The sequence below is a fragment of the Emys orbicularis genome, chromosome 3, assembly GCF_028017835.1.
Source record: "Emys orbicularis isolate rEmyOrb1 chromosome 3, rEmyOrb1.hap1, whole genome shotgun sequence".
Lineage (NCBI taxonomy): Eukaryota > Metazoa > Chordata > Testudines > Emydidae > Emys > Emys orbicularis.
The window spans coordinates 168328799-168348839 of NC_088685.1; the positions used below are offsets into that span (position 1 = coordinate 168328799).

At 37.7% G+C, this 20041-nt stretch overlaps 1 protein-coding gene across 3 annotated transcripts in view; it reads left to right on the forward strand.

Moving 5' to 3' along the window:
• Nucleotides 1-20041, forward strand: part of ESRRG (estrogen related receptor gamma) — a 437669-nt gene that overhangs the window by 410911 nt on the left and 6717 nt on the right. For all 3 annotated transcript variants that reach the window (XM_065400566.1, XM_065400565.1, XM_065400567.1), the window contains exon 6: nucleotides 12868-13137. In XM_065400566.1, coding sequence (XP_065256638.1) covers nucleotides 12868-13137 — 270 coding nt within the window. The remainder of the gene's footprint in view (nucleotides 1-12867; nucleotides 13138-20041) is intronic.

Below are 20041 nucleotides of genomic sequence, written 5' to 3' on the forward strand. Positions count from 1 at the left end.
CTTTCACTTTAGTTTTTATTCTCAAATTGAAGAACAAAATCATTGATACCAGGGACTAGCTTGCTTCCTTCCTAAACTGTGCCAGGGAGATCTCAGGGATCGGCACCGGTCCATGGACCAGTCATTGAGAAACACTGCTCTATGAGGATGTTGCATGACGTTAAGTTTCCTTACCTCATCTTCATTACTGCCTACAGTGAAAGGCTAAAATCTAACTAAATCTCATAACATATATTCAGAATGTCACTTTTATGCATGTAAAAATTAATTTATATTTGCTTTTCTTGATAGAAGGAATTGAACTGAATACATTTTTAAATGTATAAGATGAAGGGAAGGAGAACAGAAGGCTATAATTTACAAAACTTGTTGACTTGAAATTCTCTCATCTGGGGCATGTTAATTTGCCCATTTAAATTCCTTTCTTCAAACTCTACAGAAGATTAATGCAGCATCTTCCCTTCCACAGAAAAATGCGCACCCCCCCCCAGCCTGTCTACTATTATTTGATTATTTTCTAAAACAGTGAGGCATTCAACAAAGGTTTTACATTTTTAAGAAATCAAACAAATTCCAAATTGAATAAGAGAGAGAGCCACAGAAGGTTGCCTTCATGCAAGCAGCCTGCTTTCCCAAGTGTCTCATCCTCTCCCCTCTGTCATCCTGAGGCAATGGGCCTGCATTTGTGTGTAGATTTATAGTTTATCTTTATCTATGGCTTCATCTGTAGGTAGCTATTATAGCCGCCTTGCCTGGATATTGTTTGGGCCTGATAGATCTGTCTGTAGTTCATCAAAGGGGAGCTGAGTGGCTAAAAGCCATTGGGTCCAGCTGAGGATGAAATACGAGCCATCAGCCTTGGTAATGGCTGTAAAATTTCATAATTACACGGCCTTTATTACATTGCATAATGATCCTGAAGCAGTATGGAACAATTAATTAAGATTTTCAACCGTGGCTCTTTCAGAAATTAAAAGGTGCTAGTGGCTGAGAAATGGGGAAGTGTCTTGTCCTAAAAGCATTAGGGATGCTTAAGAAGTACTTCCTGGGTACTTAAAGAAAAAGAAAGAAGAAGAAGAAGAAAGAGGAAGAGGAAGAGGAAGATCAACTAGTTAGGCAACTAATATGAGGGTCACATTTCTGTACTTCACTGTTACATTTTATGTCAAACCTATCTCTAAGACTCTTAAAAATAGACACCATCACCAAGCTTTACTTTTTCCTTTTTATAAAAATTCTATTTGTTTTCTTTTTTAGCCATTTGTTGCATTCATAGATGTTTAGCTCTCCATGCCCTAAATAAATAGATGCCATGACACAGGAGGGCTAGTTAGCTGCATACTACAGTGTACTGACCAAGTATTTTCTTTTATGCACTTTCTCATATCTGAGTGCATTGAAATTCTGTCAAGGTCTTTACAATTTGACAGACATCCCCAAGGAAGTCTTTTCTTTTAAAAACTCTTTTCATATTTGTTTCCTTTCTGTTCTTCTTTGTGCATGCAGCAAGTCAGATTTAATATATGTATATTTTTTTTCATAATCTTGACCTCGGACCTGCTAAGGCGTAATTAGATTTGGTAAGGTGCTTCAAGAGTAACTCAATAGCCTCTGATGTAAATACTGAAGGACAGAAGGAAAGAAAAAAATATACCTATCTTAAAAAGAGGGAGAGAGAGAGAAAGACATGCCCGCAACATGTTGTGATCAGTTTCTGGCAACAATTCCAAAGGCAGGCATATTGCAGTCCAGATGAGGCAGTGTTCATTGGACTAATTGTAATAACATGAATGAAAAGATAGCAAAAATAAATCCAGGATTCTTTGTGGTCAGTCAAAACTTTTGTGAGGTCATTTGACAGGAAAGAAACTCCTTTTACAAGAAGTGCCATTAGTTTCCCATTTTCCCCCCCTCAAACTATTTTGATTTATACAAAACTGTCAGATATTTGCCCATTTGGAGTATTGTTATTTTAAACTGACCAGTCATTGTGTAATGTCTTACCTTTCTAAATATTTCACGTGAGGCTAAGGTTTCCCTTGGGCATCTCTAATCATAAACTTTCCCCAGAAAATTTGGAAGGATTATGTGTTTCAAAAAGGAGCTGGCTGCTTGGAATAAATTCTCTTGTTGAGTCATTTATTCCCTTAATAGGAATTTTCTGATCTGCTGTCATTCTTGTTCACACACTGGGTGTCACTGCCTCTAAAACACTTGTCATTCTTTAATGGAAACAAAATAGTCATTGCAGTCAGAGCCGCAATGTCATTCCACTACCCCTTGCTGCGTCGGCAATAGTGAAAATGACAGAGCGGCTCTCAGTAGGGGTAATTAAAATGTAAATATTGATATTTTATTATTTGAAATTACTTTCCAGTGCGGCATTTAATATCTCTCCATCTGTGCGGCTCTGTTTAGCGGTCACTTTAGTGCAGCTCTGGGATGCCAAGCGGCGGCTTGATCCCCGTTATGTCAAAATGCTTGTTGCTGCTTAATTTTGATATCTAATTAAGTGGAAAAGTACAGTCCACACTGTAATCCATGGCATCTTAACCAGCTGCTTGGGTATATTTAGAATTAATCTCCACTATGGAATCATCCTAATGTATGCAATTAAGAATCTGCTGATGGCTAATTAGGTGTATTAGAATCAGGCAGCTTTTTTCTTTCTTTATTATTTGGACTGTTTCAGACTTAAGACACTCTGCCTCCAGAGGTAGTCTTTATGGTACATACACACTCAGCTAGGGCAAGTGAACCCTCTACATTCATACAGGAGAGGTACCAGTCTTCCTCTTTCTCTCCTCCCCTCCTGAATCCCCTGAGAGCAGGGCAAATGCAAATATTATTTGAAACATTCCATGGCACCACGACATTAAGGAAAGAAACTAACCAGTAGAAGGAAGCAAAAACCCGCTCAGGAAAAGATATGAGGCAGAAAGTTTATAACACAATGCTCTGATGTGACTTTTTTTGTAAGGGGGAGTGAGGGATACATTCATCAGAGATTTTTACAGCCCTGATAAGTTTTTATTCTGTAAACTGAGTTGGGGATTGGTCCTGCTTTGAGCAGGGGGTTGGACTAGATGACCTCCTGAGGTCCCTTCCAACCCTGATATTCTATGATTCTATGAAAGCTTTTCACACATAGCTGTCACAGCACAGGCAGGCTTAATTTATGTACATTGATTGCATTGTGAGCATAGCCATTGCTGTATGCTAATACATTCCAACACTGGCTTCATAATAACCAGATTGGGCAATTCCTGGAAATTTGACTTTGCCAGATGGAAAGATGGAGGGACCAGGGATTGCCACTGTTCTCAATGAGGAAATGACTGGTTGCTTCCCTAGAGAAGTGAAAGCCAGACAGTAATGACCTAACACTGTTTGAGCCAAAGAGCACTCAAAGTAGACCCAGTAGAGTTTATCAGTAAACTGTGGCTCATATTACACATATACAAAGCCCCCTCTCCTTCTAACATTTATAATCTGATTTTGAAAGCGGATGAAAAAGCAAGCAAACAAAAAACCACTAAGAAATTCAGAGAGAAGGCTTTTCATGCCATCTTCAATTCAATCGATTGTGCCCAGTCTTTGCAGCACTTATGAGTGCCATGACCCCTAATTATTTTCAGACCCTACAATATCTGCAAGTCTGTGTGAATCTAGGAAGGTTTAAGAAGCTTTAATTCTGAATATTCTAGTTTTGTTGCCTGTCTGTTAAATTTGGAACCATTGTGATGCTAACTGAGGCAATACAAATGTCTCCAGGAGATGACTTTTGTTGTTCTTGTTTTGTCACTTTCTTCAATTTTTTTTCTCTTCACGTTCTTTTTAGGAAAATTTGGGAAAGTCTATTTGTAGGGAGTCAGAATTACTCAGTCTCCATGCTCATTCAACACATGCTGAGACTATGAGCAAGGGAGCCAGCTCTGGTGCTGGTTTGTGTGTATCTGTTTTTTCATTATATCAGAATGGCAACATCAGAACTTTTGCAATCTTAATGGAAGTGTGTGAGTTACTCCCATTGTCTGAGGATATATGACCTGATCCCTTGCCCATTGTCGCACCAATGTGTACTTAGATAGTACTGAATCAGTGGGACCTGTGTGAGTGTGCAGTTTAATTCGGGCTAGTTGAAAACCATATAAAATGTTTCGTTACAACTTGGTGGGAAGTGCATACACCGTAATGGCTTTTCCATGTTAACCAAATTGGCCATTTTATGGGCAAAATTTTCAACGAGGTTTCAACCCAGCTTCTAATTTTGTACCTGCATTTTTGCATCTACAATCATTTATAAGCACAAAAGATGCAACGGTGATACCTACATGATTTGCAGGCGCAAATGACATTTGCACCTGCAAATCTCTTAGTAACATGCCTGAATTTCTAATACTTGCATCCACAACTCACTGAGGGAAAGTGAGTGCAAAATTAGAGTCTGGGTTTGAAAATTTGGGCCTTTTTATATAGTAGACTCACCCAAAGCAAACTATCAGCATCATAAATATAGACCTACTCCTTTCTCTCTCTCGTTTAAATGCCTCAGCCTGAAGGTTAACAAGCTCAGGCTGTCTTGGACTATTTAGAGAAGCAAATTCCACTGAAAATGTTCTGCCCCTGGTTCACACCTGTTCATATTTAGGAACTGATATGGTAGTAGGAGCACATAAATTGATCTGACCTGCAGCACCTTTACACAGATGAAGAGACACTCTTTCAGGTAGCCGGGACCCAACCATGTTTAAAGATCATGAGTTGAAGACCTGCAAATGTTAACTTTAAACAAACAAATCAGATTGTACATACTGGTGTACTCAAAAACAGCCATACCCAGGACTCTTTACATTAGGATTGCTCTCCCTTCAGGAGACCTACAACTGTAGTGGACCACACTGTACTACTCACCTGAATGTTCGAGTTCTTCCATTGGCGATATCTTAAAGTTAAAATCACCAGCGTAGAAAGGTAGCACACAAGTGTTTTCACATACCATCCTGCAAGTAGGAAGGAAAAATAATCCCTTTCTTCTTTACAGTTATTTTTTCCCTTGTTCTCATAGCACTCAATGATGAATCAAAATGTATGTGTTGGACCTGATTCTGGTTTCATTTCATGCTAGTATAAATCTGGCATAACCCTGTTTGGAATCTGTAGTGTTCCAGTGGTGAAATCAGTGTGAGAGGAGAATCAGGCTCTTTAATTGTTTAAACCTATTTTTTTCTTAATTTTTTGAGATCAGAATACTAAGATAGTATGGTGTGAAATTACAGGTGAGGGAAATAGAGTCCAATGTTGCAAGCTTTCTGTGTGTGGAACCCCCACTAAAGGGAGTGCCACACATGGAGGGCTTACCAAATCTGTCCCCAGGCAACTATGGCTAACTTGTTACATCTAACTTGTCACATTGCTGAATGTTAGCAATTGAAAAGGCTAGTATGGAGTCAGATAAAAGGTTCCTTTCTGTGACACATTCAAGCTGCTATTATGCTGTTAGTCTTAAAGAAAAACTTGCAAGAATTAGTACTGTAACTGGAAATAGCAAGAAACTAAAAGATATATAGATATGGACACATTTCTTTTCTTTCTGGGACATAAATCTGATTTAAACAACTACATGCTTGTGAACTACCATAAGTTACATGAGGAATGCAGCCTTCTGTGTGGAAAAAAATTACAAACTTAAATTGTTCCTCTTTAGAATTATTATGTAAGGTTTGATAGAGAGTAGACAACAAAACTGAAATATTTCTAACTGGCATTTAAATTACATTAACACCTTCTTGTACAGTCTGAGTGAAAGGTCACGCTAGACAAGAAGCATCTTCACTGTTTGTAAATGTCTAATTTGCTGCTTTTAAATTGCTGTGAACCTCACTTACTTAGTCCTGCTGAATGAATCCAGTGTTGCAAATACTTCTGACAAGTGAATATTTGCTTAGTGAGAATCCATTGTTCTTAATGGATTGAGATGGACACGCAGTGTGAATGCATTTTTATTGCCAACCCATCTATCTGCTGTTGTTTCAGTGAGATGAAAGTAGCATTGTGATAAAAGCCCAAGGTTTCTCAATCTACTGTTTGGCACTTGCCATCCTATCAGTAAGGTTTACTCAACAGTGCTTATGGTCAGCATTTTTCTGTGTTATAAAATAAAATAAATTAATATTTTATAAGAACTTACATAAACAGATAAAAATATAGAGGTATATTTAAATAAGAAATAGAAAAATGAACAGCGCTGGCCCAAGACAACATTAGACTCTGAAGATACATGGGGGCCTTTCTTAGGAGGCTCAAATTGGCCCCCAGACACACTTGTTGTGAAATCTATCTATCCGGTGCCCTTGCCCCTAAGGCAAAACTAGCAGATGGCAATCAGAACTCTTAGTGCAGACAGTATAACTTCCAAACTGTGTGATGAGATGGAGGGTGTGGTCAGACAAGGATCTGAGTTTACAGATGCCGAAACCAGTTCTTACCTTAGCACACCTATTTTCCCCATTATATTCATGAGGGAGAGGCTCAACTTATCCTCTGTAACAAAGTATCAGTTGGACAAACTGATCATTTTTTTTCTTAGTTTTGTGCAAAAGTCATGGGGCCAAACGCAAGTGAGAGAGAACTTCGGTCCATAATGCTACAAACTAGTCCCTAAACATACAATGTTACTATGACATTTCAAATTTGTCCAGAAAGGCAGGATAAAGTCTGTCTTTATGCTTGTGTATTTGGTCTTGACTTACAGTTTTGACAGATTTGCGCTTTTAGCTTTATCTGATATTTACCACATGAAAATCTTCAGTTGTTGTCAGGCTCCATCTTGCTGTGGCACCATGTGCAGTTGCTTACCTTCAGTACCAAGGGTTTGTTTTGAAGACTGCCATGAAGCAAACAGCTGTGACAGATATTTTCAAGGAACCAACATGTACTGTTGGGACCCAAATTCAATGCTGGTGTGATGAGATTTAAGTCTTTGGAAGTCAGTGGAGTTGTACTAACCTGCCAGGAGACAAACTGGGGCCACAATCTATAAAATATAGGTGGTGACTACATAATATCAGAGTGAAAGTACTGCAGCTGCATTTGGTGATCTGCTTAATGGCCAAAATGTTTATAGACTACAATGAGGTAAATTTGTGCTTTTAAAAATGGGATTACATGAATTATGCGATTCAGGAGCCTGGAAGTCAGGGGAGTATTTACTCTAAAGGAGAATACTATTAATGCTTCCTGCTCTCCCTGGGATTTCCCCAATGGGAAGAGAACAGCTTTAAGTTGGAGTCAGTGCTACCTAGGTGCCTTTCCCCAGCTGCCCTAGTCGTGTCTAAACAGCCTCATGTTCCTATAGCAGAAATGTTGCTGCTGGAGTCCTCTGCCAGGGTTTACATCCGTGGGAGTCCCAGGGTGAATCTAGGCAAGTATTGAATGTATATGAAAAGGAGAGAGGACAATAGTCCTACAGTAACAAATCTGGAAACCTGTTAGACCAGATTCGGATTTCAGAATGAAGTGGAACTACTGCTGATTTACACTGGTGCAACAGACATAAACATTTGGCCCACCGTTGATAGTTTGAATCCCAAGCCAAGCACACTAGATAAAGTATTCTGCTTTGCAGGAAAAGAGAGAGAGAGAAATAAGCCATAGCTTTGAAAACTTTGGTTTTGTTCTTTCAGCCAATGGTGAATATGCATCATTTTTGAAATGAGGAAATTGCACTGGAAACACCAGTACACACAAAACATTTAGAAGGAAGTTAATCTATCAAAATTAAGTATAAATAATTTAAAAATCCAAACTCTGATATTTCAACTGTGGAAATATATTGAATTTGCAACACGCTAGTGAACATGTCATTTTAAAGCACAGCTTTGATTATAAAAAATGTAAATGAAGATATTTGAAGTGTAATACATTGGAAACTAGAGGAATATTTTGCTCATAGACACAAAAACATGGAAACAAACGGTGAAGTAATTGGGGCCAGATTATCAATAAACATCAGTAACTTCCAGATTTGTCAATTATTTTGGTATCCAATACAAAAAAAAAAAAATCCTGGTTTATAAACAAATACTATTGATGTAATAAATCTAGTTTAATGTGAAGCAAAAGACACAAGGGTTTAAGAAGGAGTAGCCTGGGTTAGGCATCAAATGCTTAATGCTGAAAATAATAGCAGGGATAACTGTCGACACGCTTTTTGTAAAATAGTTCTCATAGTGCTCTGTATATGCTACAGATCTTGCTTTGGCACTTGACCATCTGCAGCTGCTTCACTCTAGCCCCTAGTGAGTTAGTGTCCACGAAGTCCATCTTAATGAAGTAGAGGAAAGGGTCTTCAGGAATATAAAAGATTTACCCTGCTTAGCATGGAGCTGTGTGTGATGTGAAATAGAAAGGAAGTGCTACATGTGCCGATATTTGAAGAGAGCAATGGATTAAATAGCCCCATTTAAAAGTCTGCTAAATCTGTATGTAACCAGGGCTTAGAACTCCTAATACTGTGGATAGTATAGTTCAGCTTCTTGTTAGTGGAAGGACACATAATAAAAACGCTAAGGCCTTTGTTACCTATTTATCCCTCACTTCCTCTAAGCACTGGGTTTATTGGTATGTGAAAGGAAAAATCAAGCATATGCTAAGTTGCTCAATCAACCTTCTCTCAGTGCACACTTAGTGATCGCAGTGAATCATTATGGCATAATTACAGTTTGAGTGTGATATACTGTGTGTTGAAAAGTCGCTATTTTTAGAGGGAGAAACATTACAATTCCCCCCCCCAAAAAAAATCCAACAACTGTAACCAGCAAATCTATGCCATTGCTAACTGATATTATGAGACACCCTGTAGATTTACAATGCTTGCACTCAGCTATATAAAAAGGGCACTGAAAAGAATGCCTAGCAGGGGTTAAATTCATATGCCTGCACTGCAGCCTATTTCTGTCAACACTCAGCTCAGGAAATAAACATTTATACTTTCTGAAATGAAAGTGTATTTTTGAAGACTAGCCGTCAGATATTTTTTGCCCTTCACACTTTCAAATGCTTAGCCTTTTTTGTAAGTTGACTGCAAAGTGCATCAGTTTGCCAGGCAAAAATAAAAAAAATCTTGACAAGTGCCCATGGCATCATTGTCAAGCACATGAGCGTCTAGTAGAAGATGGCAGGAGGGTTGGCACAAAACATGCTTCCTTCAAGCTTATTACCTCGGGGGTACCTGACTCTTGAGAAGCTTTTCAATCCTTCCAAATGACGTTATTCCAAACTGTCATCTGGTTTATTTGGAGCACACTGTATTGCAGATAAACATGCTATTTAACTGCAGGTCAAGGTACAGAGTCATTCTGCTAGCAAAATGCCTGAGATACATTAAATGGCACTGACTCGGGGAAGGAGATGAAGAGAGATCAAAGTTGTCACCAATATGCATGGAATGGTCCAAGCTGGGAACGAGGGAGGGAAAGTACCACAATATAAGTGCATTTTTAAAAGCCATAATACAGCTGAACATTTTAAACTATGACCTGTCAAACACCAGGGATTAAAGACCCATGCAACGCACTACATAAAGATCAGCAACACAACCATAATGCAACCTCTTATATCTATTTGAAAAGAGTTCACTATTGTGAGCTAGAAGCCTGTAACTAGTCCAGATAGCTTGACATGTATTTATACATAGTTTGGGGATTTCTTTTCAAATAATTACATTTTGAATAGAAAATAGTCACTTATCAGAAAACAGGGTTAATATTTTTTCAGGCTAGGACAAATTATTATTTGGGTTATTAGTTTAGGTTAGTATTGCTAATGAAAACACTTCATATATCTATTTATTGTGACTTTAGTTAGTAACACTGGTGCTGTCACTACATCTGGATATTAGGTATAATTAAAATATATTTTTCATAAAAAATGTTCCTATATTTGCAAATAGAAGGCCAAATTTTGGAACGTCTGCTCAAAATTTAGAACGTATTTTGGTCCTGATTGATTCATTGAATTAGGAGTTGGAACATAAATAGAGAGTGTTCATGTGGGTAAGGTTTATAGGGTCAGGACCAGAGTTCGATGAGAGAGAGGAATAGGGGTCTCAACAATTTTTAACAGATCTCATTATGTAAACACATATCCCTTCTTAACCCCTTCATTTACTGCGATATGCTGAATGTCCAGTGAAAGGAAAATTGTATTGTACTATAGGCATGTCTTACGCTTCCAAATATTCTGGCAAAAAAACAAAAACAAAAAACCACTCCATAGGTTAGATACTACAAGATTCAACTTTACTTCCCGTGAAGGGTTGTACCTAAGAGTTAAAATAGGCTTTCACTGAGCAGACTTTCAAGCAAAAGTTGCTTTTAACAGAGGAGGAAATGACTGTGCATATTTGTTTTATTAGTAAAGAGTAGAATTTTGTGATTTATATTTGTCAGTTTCTTTGATATAATAATTTGTGTTGATTTTTAAACATTTCCTGTGAAAAACCTTAGCATCTGTAATGCCTCTGCAGAAGATGCATTCTTCATAAGTACTGCACAGTAAATCACAGGCAGTGTCCTCATTTTTTTCATAGAGGTTGTATGTGGTTTCCTTTTATTATGACACCCGATAAATGTGGTATCGAAACACACTGTAATTGTAAAAACTCTTGTACAAAAGTAGATAAGTAAATAAAAGAAGGAAGTTGAGAGCTTTGAGAAAAATAGAAAGGAGGTGAATGCAAGTTAAACTTTTTTTAATCAAAACTGATTTTATTGCTTTTTGCTTAATTAAACCCCTCAGAAGTGTGTGAAACATTGTTATGGCTAAAAAATTGGTCATTTGTAAATCACAGGGACAAAGGGGCTCTACTGCAACTTTAAAGTTTCCATGCACGTAAATGTCAATAGAGTGCCTTCTCCATCATCAGCACTAAATTCACATTGATGCCTCTTTTCTTCTCTGTATTGATCCTTCCATGAGAACGTAGATTTGTATCTGTTAATTAATGCGTCCTGAAACAGCGTTTGTATTAATCAGGCAGATAAGAAAAATTGGATGCCTGCACCCTCATGACAACCGTAAAAGTGCTGGCCCTGATAAAATCGTGGATGGACCTCAATAAAAAAGTTCCTCCTTCCACTCAATAAACTAATCATCCTGCTTTTAATTATTCGGCAGAAAGATGTGTGGAGATTGGAGAATGTGTAAATCTATTTACTAACAGCAGTGTCTGGAAGGGAGAATAGGGCTGTCACAGGACGGTGCTGCAGGCTACGTTCTCTGTCCATCTGCTACTGCAGAAAAACTGGTTCTTGAGAGAAGGGAAAGGAACAGAAACATGAAAGCTAATTGAAAGCGTACATTCCTCCTTATGACTTTTCAAATGATTATTTCCTTTCCCTTTCCATCCTATTTATTTTAATCACAGATGTGGTGTTCTCTTTTTTCACCTCTTCAAGGTTCTTCTTGTTTGCTATTTTTGTTGGATTTGTTTTGAAGGCAGGGAACTACAATTCTATCACTGGGCACAAAAGACAGTATGAGAAAATGAAAACGAGAGAGAGAGCAGCCAGTTTTGTGTTTCAGTTTTTATGGATGCTTGTTGCTTTAGATGCATTAATAAAAAAAAATGTAATAGGTTCGTTACTAATTTGTAGCAGACACCTGTGTACATTTGCCAGTTTGTTATATTCTTACTGAAATGTAAATCCAGACTTTCAAAACAGGAGGGAAATGCGTTTATAGTCGAATGACAAAGACTCTTCTTGCAGCAGGATCCCTGTCAAAGAACATGTAAGCAGCTCCATAAACAACTACATGAAAGCTTCAGACATGTCTTAAGACCCCCTTAAGAAAAGCTTGACTAATCCCCTTTGATGATTTTATTAAGTACTTGTGGTTGATGGTGCCAACTGGCAAACTACTACATTTCACCAACAGGCCAGGAAATCACTTCCTCTCCCATATTGTTCTGTAGCTCCTAATGTGATTGGGGATATTAGCAGTTTGATATAATAAATTAACAGCTACTGTAAACAAGAGCTTGAAAAGGTAAGACAGTAAAGATACTTGCCCTTAGTGATCCTATTAGGAAAGAGAGCAGGAAAAAAAAGAAGGCAAAACTTAAATTCATTAAGAGGCATTATTAAATTTTCTCTCTCCCTCTCAAAAATGATGGTGTGATTACTATTCACTTGGCACTTTAATGTGCCATCCTGTTATTTCAGCAACCGTAGTAGAGGCAGAAGCCATTACAGAAGTAATTAGCGTCTTTTCTGAAGAGGATAGGCCTTACTTCTCTTTCTGCTGAGGTTGAAGTTCAAAGCGCTCTTTGCTCATTGTGATAATCACCTTAATTCTATTAAGGCAAAAAATCTTTCCTCTTAAAAAAGTTTTTTCGAAAACATGCTCCTTGGTTTAAAGGGGGCCTCTGAAGACATTAGTTCATTCTCTTTACAGCAGTGATGAACAGAACTAAGTTTCTGCTAATAAAAGCCCTTTGAACCTAGGTTTTTTATTATCTAGCTTGTTAGATGCCATCAGATCAGAGCCTCATAGCATCAGATTTTAGAATGTTTCTACTGAGAAGAGAAAGTGCAAACCATTTTACGTTGCTGTTATAACTCCTCCGAATTAATACAACTCCTACAGAAAATGCATACAAATTCAGGCTTGCTTCTAACTTTTACCTTGATTAGAAGCCCTTTAATTTTATGCTGATTGATCTTGCAGAGGGGGAGAGTGGAATCCATATATATTGATTCATAACTTACATAAAAACAAAACAAAAAGGGAAAGTTGTAATGCAGAGTTATGGTGCATTTGAACCTATTTAATATTTTTCCCCTGCCCTTTTTTGCTGTTTAGGATTCTCCACTTTGTCTCTGGCTGACCAGATGAGCCTTCTGCAGAGTGCTTGGATGGAGATTTTGATCCTGGGCGTAGTGTACCGATCACTTTCTTTTGAGGATGAGCTTGTCTATGCTGAAGATTATATTATGGATGAAGACCAGTCCAAATTAGCAGGCCTTCTTGACCTCAACAATGCCATCCTGCAGCTGGTAAAGAAATACAAGAGCATGAAGTTGGAGAAAGAAGAGTTTGTGACCCTCAAAGCTATAGCGCTTGCTAATTCAGGTTGGCAGTTTGTCATGATGGTTGCTACATTTTTTTCACGTCACTTTTTTCCTTCCCATAGTATCTTCTGCATGGTTGTTCTAAACAATGTTTAGGAATAAGTAATTCTTAATTGGAGCTTCAGTTTTTGTGGCTCTTACATGGAAAGGCTATAAACAAGGTAGTTCAAATTAAGGAAGTTCTTTACGGTTTTAAGCCATTGTGGAATATATTCCTAATGCAGTAAAGAATAATACACTGGATAATTTGGAAGGTATTACACAAGCAGAGATCCTTTCAAATGAATATAGACATTATTCTACTAAATCCATTTCATAATCCAGATAAGACTAATCATTTCACTTAAACTGAATAGAATGGATGGATGCATGACTATATGCATTATATGATTTCCTTGAATACAGCTATTAAATGTATTGGTAAGGTGAACCCAGAGTTGGTTGCAGGGGGGAAACTCCCTTTTTCATCGTACAAGGGCTACGCTTTACCATATGAATCCTCTATTATTCTAGTAAAGTTTCACTAAAAGATATTACCTGTGCAGAAGGGGTTAAGAATCGCAGAAAGTATTTTTTTTTCTCTAAATTTGAATATAAAAGTGCTGAAGCAGTGAACAGTGTCTGATAAGTAAAAATCGTTTGTGCTTTGTTGTTTTTCCTTTTGTCTCCCTAATGCTTTATTATGGTCTTAAGTCCCTTTTATCATTTGCATAAAGTTCAGGATACATCCCTCTTTAATGACGTGCCGATCATTAGATACCTGTGTGTCAATAACGTGCTCTGATGCTATGTACCATTGACAGTCACACCGTGCCCCTCCATCTGCTTTTGTTTTGACCCTATCTTTGAACTTTATCTTGGTTGCTGGCCAGTAGTTTTCCCTTTAATTACAAGAAGGAAACTGTCAATAAAATCTGTTAAATGGGATGCAATGAGTGGCTTGAATGGGCGGACGGCTATTTGTTCAAATTCTGCAGCATTCAAGGTATTGACAGTTTGTTTTCTGGGGCCATATGTGACGATCAATCTCAGGCTGGGCTCAGCCGCGCTGAAAAATGAAAAACCAGATTGCTTTTGCTTACTTGTGGATGACGACTTGTGATTTGGCGCGGTCCTAGTGAGATGAGACCTTCTGCCCAAATTGCCCCCCTGAGAGCCAGGACGCGTGACTGTTTTTAGAAATAATTTTTTAATTGATTTTGTAATTAACAGTTCATCTACAATATTGATGCATGAATCCTCAGACTGATAGGAGGGAAATTGTTTTCAACAATGAAGTTGTAATTTCCTATTTGTCTTTGTAATGGTATTTAGCATTTTGCATTTTTAATTGGAAATATAATTCAAAAAATGCAAAACCAAAACACCATTTGTTTCTTTGTAAAATATCCTCCATCCCCTTATTGAATCTTCTTAATTTGTATGTGTCCTTTTTATTTACCCTACACAGAATGGTTCTGGTATGCCATTCAATGGTCAAAGTCTCTTTTTGGAAGATGATTTATTTGAGAGCAAGCTGAATATTGAGTTCAAAACACTTCATAGCTATAGGAAAGGTTTCCCCCAAGATTATATTCCAGGTGCAGAACACCAAAGTTATGGTCATTTAGGGGTCTAAATTGAGAAGTTTTATTATTTTATTTATTTTTGCTATTTTATAATTCTAAGCCTGTTTGGTTAAGAAACATTTCTATAGGTTATTCAATAAGAAAGACATGATGGATAACTGCATAAGATATCATCAAAAAAGTTTAGTTATACATGCTACATATAGTGGACCAAATTCATCTGTAGTTTAAGTTACTGCAATTCCCATCAACTTCAATGGGAATTACATCCAGGGTAATGTGAACAAATACAGTGCAGTGTATTAAAATTCAAAGCAAGTTAAAATGAAATCATTTCCTCCCCATATTTTAATAAAATTATATGCTGACTTGAAACTAAACTATTGTGAAAAGGATTTAAAATGCATATCAGCTACCTAATACCAACTTGGCTTTGTGTTAACGGTATTTATATTGTTAGTTACATTTTAGTTACTAAGGGCCCGAATCTTGATCCTAGAAGCTCTTTAGCATATGAGTAGTCCCACTGAACTTTTTACTTAAGAAAACACACATTGACATAAGCAGGAGTTTTATCTGAGCAGGAATTCAGGATTGGATTCTTCGAGTATCATTTTCAGGAAAAGGTCAAACCAATCTCTAGTTTTAGTAGGTTGCACATGCAACTCAGGTAGTTAGATGTCAAACTTCTACCAATTGCTATCACACTAATTTGTAGGTGTGAATTGCACTTACAAAATTACAAGTCATTACAGAAAATCAAACCCTTAGTGTTTCGATTGCAAATTCTACTAAAAGTACAGTATAAGCTTTTTCCTAGACAAAATAGAGTAGTTCAGTTTTACGTAACCATGACCTTGATTAATGTAAATGCAACTATAATAGATATCCTAGAGTGAAATGCAATTATAAGAATAATCATTTAATAATTTGGTTTTAAATACATTTTGTTGTTGTCACCTCTTCTTTCTTCAAGCAATTCTAGTGTTATTCAGATATTTATTCTCCCAAGTTAACATTAATGGACTCATATTATATATCTGTAGGGAAAAAAGATCAAGTACCACAAGGAATCTTACAGATTTCATATGTTTTTGGCTCATCTATCTTGTCTAAAAAGAATCCCAGGTTAACTCTAATGTAAATAATAGACAATAAGGGGTTTCTGACACAGTATCTGTATTTAGTGATTTATGATTCAACATCATACCATTTTCATTGCTGGTATTCAGAGGCAGAAAAATTTTTTTGGATTGCCTTAACCTTGATTGGACTCTGTTTTTAGTAAATACCACAAGCTCTTTGTGTGGACTGACAAATCTAAGTGTCATAAAATACCAAGTTTCAGAGTAGCAGCCGTGTTAGTCTGTATCCGCAAAAATAACAGGAGTACTTGTGGCACCTTAGAGACTAACAAATTTATTAGAGCATAAGCTTTCGTGGGCTACAACCCACTTCTTCGGATGCATCTATATGCACTCTATATGCATCCGAAGAAGTGGGTTGTAGCCCACGAAAGCTTATGCTCTAATAAATTTGTTAGTCTCTAAGGTGCCACAAGTACTCCTTTTATAAAATACCAAATCTTTCAATCTTAAGTTCTCCTACAGTATATGCCATTGATACCATTAAAATTTCACCATTTTCCCTCAGTTTCTGTAGAATGGTATCTAAGGCTTGGTCTACACTAATCCCCCAAATCGAACTAAGGTACGCAACTTCAGCTACGTGAATAACGTAGCTGAAGTTCGAAGTACCTTAGTTCGAACTTACCTCGGTCCAGACGCGGCAGGCAGGCTCCCCCGTCGACGGCGAGCACTTCCGGGTTCGACTTATCGCGTCCAGACAAGACGCGATAAGTCGAACCCAGAAGTTCGATTGCCAGCCGCCGAACTAGCGGCTGGGTATAGACGTGCCCTAAGACACCACCATTATTTCCTATACTAAGAGCAGAGGGAAAATTTTATATTTCAGGTAGTGCTGTGTGGTAACTATTAGCAAGTTTTCACTTTTGAATGACCATTATAGTTCTGCTTCTACAATTCCCTAGACATCATACTATGTCTGTACTTCTCATTTAAAGAATAATCTTTTATAAGTATTGGTAAAAACAGAATGCATATAAAGTCTGGGAAGAGTCTATAGTTTATCTACATAACAGCATAAATGTTTTCACATTTTGTACACATAGTTCAGCATGTTTACAGTCATGATTTCAGTAATTCTTTTTTGACCTGCAGTGCTTGATATGACATTCATCTAAATTAACAGCTTAGTTTTAAACATCTGGCTTGATTCAATAATAATTAATGCACTCTTTATGCTTTAATACCAGAGAAGAGACTTACTATTAATGGTTGTCCTATCGATATCACTGTTCCCTTCCTTCCTTCCTTCCTTCCTTCCTTCCTTCCTTCCAAGCACACATAAAGACGGACAGGTACCTCAAAATGACTGCAAGAAAATTCCCTGTGTTGAACTGTACACTGCTCAGTGGAAACAATCTGGCACCAATGAGCACTTTGTTTACTCACATAGAAAAATAACTGTGAACATTTTCCAAAATATTCATGTTCCAATTAGTTTCTCAGATGTTAGGAGAGATGAAATGTTTGTACCGTGTGTGAGAGTGTATATACACAGAGTTACTTGTGCACACACACACGTAAAAAGTGACCATGTGGTAGCATGATGTGCTTTTGTGTATTGATTAATACCAAATAGAAAGATCCAGGAGAGCAGTTTTTGGGAATTGCTTAACCAGTAACAACCTCAGCTAGACTGTACCTTCAGGCCAGAATTTTCAAAAAAGCTCAGCATCCACAATGGGGTCAGACTTTTCCAGAACAGCTCAGCTCCCATTTAAGCACCAAAGTAAGTGGCCAGCTTTTCTAAAGGGTTCAGCAGGATTGAAAAGCTGGCCCTTATTTAGGTGCCTAAATGAGATTTGAGCCCTGAAAAATCTGAGCTCTGTTGAAAATTTGCCCCTATATCTCAGCACTGGGTGCATAGTTGCTCCATTTCAGAGGCAGCAGAGGGACCTTTTCTGCTCCCCATCATGATCACTGTTCTCCTACTTGATCTAGCTCTAAAGAAGAGCTCTTTAAATCCCCCCCACCCCAAAGAGAGAGAGAGAGAGAATCAGGGAGTCTGTTATACATCATAACACAGACAAATGTTGATATCAATGAAGTTACACACCCATGAAGTTACACATCAATGAAATATGCCAGTGGCAAATTTTGCTCATATCTAGGATTTAACTTATCAAACTTTACCTTCACCTAAATTACATACTCTGAGCAGAGGCTTGTTAGTGTTAAATAGTGTTCCCATGTAAAAGTTAATTGGAAGAACAATATAAATTTCCTATTCCATTGAATCTATATCTTCTTTTATGCCCAATTTTGACTATAGCTATATGGTATATTGTAGCAGGCTATATCTAATTTCTAGTGATGCCATCTTTTGTAGTTGTATTTTGTCCGTTGTATTATTATTTCCATTAATATTAAAATTAGTTTGGAGGAAACATATAAAATCTGTATTTATGTCATTGTTACTGTACTAGTATTTCTTTTGCTAATAAAAATACCAAAATTTGTGGGACACCACTTTAAAAAACATATTGGAAATTGCTAGTATAGTAAGCGTTTCCTGATACATGAATGCCTTTTCTGCCTCCAGTTCATCTTCCATGTTCTCATCTCGGTGCCATTCACAATTTGTAGAGAAGATGTCCATGTTTGCCACCATTTGCTAGAATTTTGTTATTTAATAGACTTTTCTCTGACACTTCAGTCTAGTGTCCGAGCACCTCATGTATGTTAATGAGTTTTTCTTCATATCATTATGAAGTAGGCAGGCATTATCCCCATTTTACAGATTAGGAAACTGAGGTACAAAAAGATGAAGTGGCTTGCCCAATCCTATGGCAGCACTGGGAATGGAACCCCGAGTTCCTTACTCCCAGTCCAATGCCTTCACTGGAAGAAGAACAGGAGTACTTGTTCTTCTTAGAGACTAACAAATTTATTAGAGCATAAGCTTTCATGGGCTACAGCCCACTTCTTCGGACTATGATTCCTCTGCCAAGAGGCAGGTATATTGGCCAGGAAGCAAACCCAGATCAACTAACTACAAAGCAACTATATTAACTACAGTAGCAGAAATAGAAATGCTTATATTCACCCTATTTTTCCACTTCAGAGTACAAGGAACTCTCATTGGTTATTAAAACCATTATTTGTATCCTGCAGTGGAAGAATAGGACCCTTGATGTTATCCATGCAGCTTTGTCTTTTTTTTAATATCTTGTCCTATTACTCAGTCTTGCAATCACCCCTTCTCCGGATGCTTTGTATCTCTCCTTGGTAGATGTCCCGTCTATTTATTCATTGTCCTGACCCTGTGCTTCCTTTTGGAATGTAGGTAAAAGAAAAGACAATTTCCCCCCTTTTAAAATTTATTTTAATCCTAAACGTATTGTTTTTTCATGACGCCATAAATCCCCCCACACACCTTAATTACCATGAATTAAAGTATTTCTTGAATTCATTTTTACACTCTGTGTAACACTGTCACCATCTTTAAAATATTCTCTCCACTGTACATCAAGGGTACATCTATATGGGGATCAAAACCCTGCTGCGGCTGGCCCAGATCAGCTGACTTGAGTTCACGGGGCTTGGGCTGTGGGGGTTAAACTAGGGTGACCAGACGTCCTGATTTTATAGGGACATTCCTGATTTGTGGGTCTTCTTCTTGTATAGGCTCCTATTATCCCCCCCACCCCCTGTCCCGATTTTTCACACTTGCTGTCTGGTCACCCTAGGCTAGACATCGCTGTGTAGAAGTTCAGGGTCCCAGAACATGGGCTCCAGCCCAAGCCTGAAAGTCTACACAGCAATTTTTCAGCCGTGGAGCCTGAACCCCACGAGCCTGAGTCAGCGTTATCTGGGCCGCATGTAAACTGTCTTGAGAATTCAGCTTTCATGTCTCTACTTAAAAGTAGGCCAGATCAGTGCATTCCCAACTACCTCTGTGTTGATTTAAATTCTTTTTTCTCTCTGCTTGTTATACATGCCCTAGCTGTCCTTCGTGAGGTACCAGAACTTCTTCATTTGTTTCTCTTTAATTTCCCTTGTATATTCTGGCTGATAAATTCTGCTTCCCAATGTTATAATCAGATATAATCCTATCTTCAGACCATTTTTGCCCAATCACTTTAGCTGCAGAAAGTATTCTACTTGTCTACATTCCTATATCCAGCCTCAGGCCTCAGACTCAGGAAATCATCTTTATTCAGGAAGGGTGCTTAATACTCAAAATTAAGCA